Source organism: Berghia stephanieae, chromosome 4 (assembly GCF_034508935.2).
Source record: "Berghia stephanieae isolate SIO BIC M18660-M18661 chromosome 4, UCSD_Bste_1.3, whole genome shotgun sequence".
NCBI lineage: Eukaryota > Metazoa > Mollusca > Gastropoda > Nudibranchia > Aeolidiidae > Berghia > Berghia stephanieae.
In genome coordinates this window covers 9,824,806-9,828,737 of record NC_088363.1, presented here as the reverse complement: position 1 = coordinate 9,828,737, position 3,932 = coordinate 9,824,806, and the positions used below count along the sequence as shown (strand labels likewise).

The 3,932-nt window shown below is 36.1% G+C and overlaps 1 protein-coding gene across 1 annotated transcript in view; it reads left to right on the top strand.

The window, feature by feature from the left end:
• The first annotated feature begins 420 nt into the window (after positions 1-420).
• Positions 421-3,932, top strand: part of LOC144970004 (uncharacterized) — a 25,743-nt gene continuing 22,231 nt past the window's right edge. The window contains exons 1-2 of the mRNA XM_078909145.1: positions 421-914; positions 3,128-3,932. The exon at positions 3,128-3,932 is cut by the window's right edge and continues 212 nt beyond it. Of these exons, the coding sequence (XP_078765271.1) occupies positions 681-914; positions 3,128-3,932 (1,039 nt within the window). The 5' untranslated portion in view covers positions 421-680. The remainder of the gene's footprint in view (positions 915-3,127) is intronic.

The window sequence follows — 3,932 nt, the reverse complement described above, 5'->3', positions numbered from 1 at the left end:
GAACGACCGTAATCATACAACACACGTACAAAGAGTTACAGGTCTGGTAACCAAACACAATTGTGGGCTTAATTTAACATTGTGGTAATGGACAATATTTTGCGTTGATTTGACAGTGTTTCTATGACAACAATGAGACCACAGACCTGCCAATAATTACACATCGAGCTAATACAAATTGTGTCTTCTAAAGATTCAAAAAAATATCTTCCAAAAATGTAAATAATAAATGGGCATCAATGTTTTGTTTATTCATCTTAACAACGCAACTACCACATTATCTCATTCGTCTGTATATATTATTTCATTCATCCTGTTTTGTTGATAAAAGGGAAACTCGAAACTCCATTTTATCTGTTTTCGTATATTAGATTGAAGCTTACACTCAATTTCATATTGTTATTTATTTCATTTTCTTTCAGATACTACAATTCAAATCCTTAACTCACTCAACCCTAACACCGACTATATCCGTAGTTTACCCGGGGTTACTTTTACCCCATGCCTATTTATTACATTTTTCTGAGACAAAGTATAGGCGAAGTATCAAAGCTAATTTTTTTAGTTTTTTACATGTTAATGGTAGTTGAATAAAACTATCTACGTACATGCTTATTTTTAATACATTTTTTTCCAATTTTGAAAAGTAGCAAAAATCTCTAGGATTGAGTGAGTTAACAATGAAGACAGATCCCACAACAAATCTAAAACCGTCCGATATTGAAGACGATTCAAATGAAGTCGACAAGGCTCCATCGGAGACGAGTTTTAAGAGTGACGAGAAGCCTAGCCTGGACTTTCCCTTTCTCAAGGACTATGGAACGGTTCCATTGAATGCTGCTCACTATTTCAATTTGACTTTGGGTGGGTCCATGGCGAGGAAAGGGGATGAGAGTCATTTGAAGGAGCTCAAGGTAAATCGTGATTAAAAGACGGCCATAAAATTATCTTCAGCCTCAAGCGTTGGCCTTAGTAGTAGTAGTAGTAGTAGTAGAAGTAGTAGTAGTAGTAGTAGTAGTAGTAGTAGTAGTAGTAGTAGTAGTAGTAGAGTAGTAGTAGTAGTAGTAGTAGTAGTAGTAGTAGTAGTGGTAGTAGTAGTAGTAGTAGTAGTAGTAGTAGTAGTAGTAGTAGTAGTAGTAGTAGTAGTAGTAGTATAGTAGTAGTAGTAGTAGTAGTAGTAGTAGTAGTAGTAGCAGAGTAGTAGTAGTAGTAGTAGTAGTAGTAGTAGTAGTAGTTAGTAGTAGTGGTAGTAGTAGTAGTAGTAGTAGTAGTAGTAGTAGTAGTAGTAGTAGTAGTAGTAGTAGTAGTAGTAGTAGTGTAGTAGTAGCAGTAGTAGTAGTAGAGAGAGAGAAGAAGAAGAGAAGAGAGAAGAGAAGAAGAAGAGAAGAAGAAGAGAAGAAGAAGAGAAGAAGAAGAAGAGAAGAAGAAGAAGAAGAAGAAGAAGAAGAAGAAGTGAAGAAGAAGAAGATGAAGGAAGAAGAAGAAGAGAAGAAGAAGAAGAAGAAGAGAGAAGAAGAGAAGAAGAAAGAAGAAGAAGAAGAAGAAGAAGAAGAAGAAGAAGAAGAAGAGAAGAAGAAGAAGAAGAGAAGAAGAAGAAAGAAGAAGAAGAAGAAGAAGAGAAGAAGAAGAAGAAGAAGAAGAGAAGAAGAAGAGAAGAAGAAGAGAAGAAGAGAGAAGAAGAAGAAGAAGAAGAAGAAGAAGAAGAGAAGAAGAAGAAGAAGAAGAAGAAGAAGAAGAAGAAGAAGAAGAAGAAGAAGAAGAAGAAGAAGAAGAAGAAGAAGAAGAAGAAGAAGAAAGAGAAGAAGAGAGAAGAAAGAAGAAGAAGAAGAAGAAGAAGAAGAAGAAGAAGAAGAAGAGAGAAGAAGAAGAAGAAGAAGAAGAAGAAGAAGAAGAAGAAGAAAGAAGAAGAAGAAGAAGAAGAAGAAAGAAGAAGAGAAGAAGAAGAAGAAGAAGAAGAGAAGAAGAAGAAGAAGAAGAAGAAGAAGAAGAAGAAGAAGAAGAAGAAGAAGAGGAAGAAGAAGAAGAAGAAGAAGAAGAAGAAGAAGATTAGTATGATATTCATTGATTCATCTCTGAAATTAAAAAAAAATTCAATCTTTATTAAACTGATACGTATCTATTTGTTTTATAATAAGGTGGGGTTAGGGAGTGACGTGCACATATTTTCAGGTCTGATAACCGAATGGCATTATGGGCTTGATTTAACATTGTTTTAATGGACAATATTTTGCGTTGTTTTGAAAGTATTTCAATTACAACAATGAGACCAGTTATGTAACACGTTGGGTTATCAGACCTGCAAATAAGTATACGTCTGTTGGGGGTCAAAGTAGTTCTGTACAGCCCGTGTCAAAGTTTTGCAACAAAAATAGAACCACTAGAAAATCTAAAATGTATCAAACGTTTTTTCTAACACATTGATATGCGAGTACAAACCTTTTCTCAATTATGGGTAATTTTATCACATGTAGACTCTAATGATTTTTTATAAAACCTGCTCGATAATAATGATCGGTTATTCGCCAGTAGAACGAGTTAACATATTTTATCACTGGACCGTCACATGGATAATATACTCGTTAAGCTTTAGTGGCATAATTTCAGGTTTGTAAAACATTTAATTTCCTCGCGGATTAAAAAAAAACGTGAATATACATTTTGTTGCTTATATTTCTATCGTCATGAGAGAATGAAATTTTGCTTGGCCAATTCGTATACCCATTAATTGAAAATAAAATCTAATGCATTTTAGTTGTTTTTTTTTTTTAAATCTATTTTTCGACAGAGATAAACGTTGAGTAAGATGCCTTCAATAAGTACTCAACTTTGTTGAACAGGCCTAACGCCACTAGATTATCAGAGCCACCTTAAATTCAGGGGGGGGGGGGGGGGGAGGGGGGGGGGCGAATTTAAAAGCTTACATTTATTTCGATACCAGCAGTTGTCGCCATGAATGTTTTACATAATATACGATAGTAGCTTTTTATTTATATGTCTCAGTATAGAGTTTTTTTTAGTACCTCAATTTTAATACATATTCAATCTTCTTTACATATTAGAGTTAGTAAACAAAATTCAAATGAAAAACTACAAACGTATTTTATTCATCTTTATCTATATTCACCAGCGAATGTTTCCCGTTTGGTTCGACCCAGACTATTTAACGAGACAGAAACTGTCTGAGGATTTGAGCGTCTCCCACACCCACATATCCCCCTCCACTCCACGACATGACGACATGTTTAGGGCTTCATCGACAAATCTCGAACAAGAACGGCCAGTCACGAGTTTCCGGGAGAATAATAATAATAATAATAGCTACTCTACAATCTCTTCCCCTGCAACCCAAATGACGTCATCGTCCTTCCATTTGTCCAACCTTCCCACTCCGCGGCTTTCATATCACTCAATTTCTTCACAGACACGTCAAAGAAGTTCAAGATCATCTGTTGATGAATCCAAATCGAGAATAGAAAGGTTAAAACTGAACGTTGATCATGAAGATGTCAAAAAACCCTTAACGGATTCTCAGAGAAGACATAATTACGATAATTATCACGGTATGGGCATTGCTTTCAAAGAGGGCGTCAATCTATTCCCAGAATTCGGTAATTTGCACATCGGTGATGTTGTTGATTCAAATCAGAGGGATAACTACAGTCCGTTAATGAGTCAAGCAGGGTGGGGGAGTGAGATCATATTTTCACCAACCAGTAACTCGCCTTCGCCTGTCGTCCGAAGACAGTCTCCGCCAAAAGCTTCATGGAGAAAGCCAGCCTCGGCCAGGACGGATCTGTATTCCTTCAGGAATAAATCCCCCAGGTTTTCTCCAACGCGAGATCCGAGGAGACAATGGAGATCGAAGTCTAGTGGAAATCTTCAAACTTTATCCATTCAAGCTGTAACTACTGTTAAAGACAAATCTCAAGAAT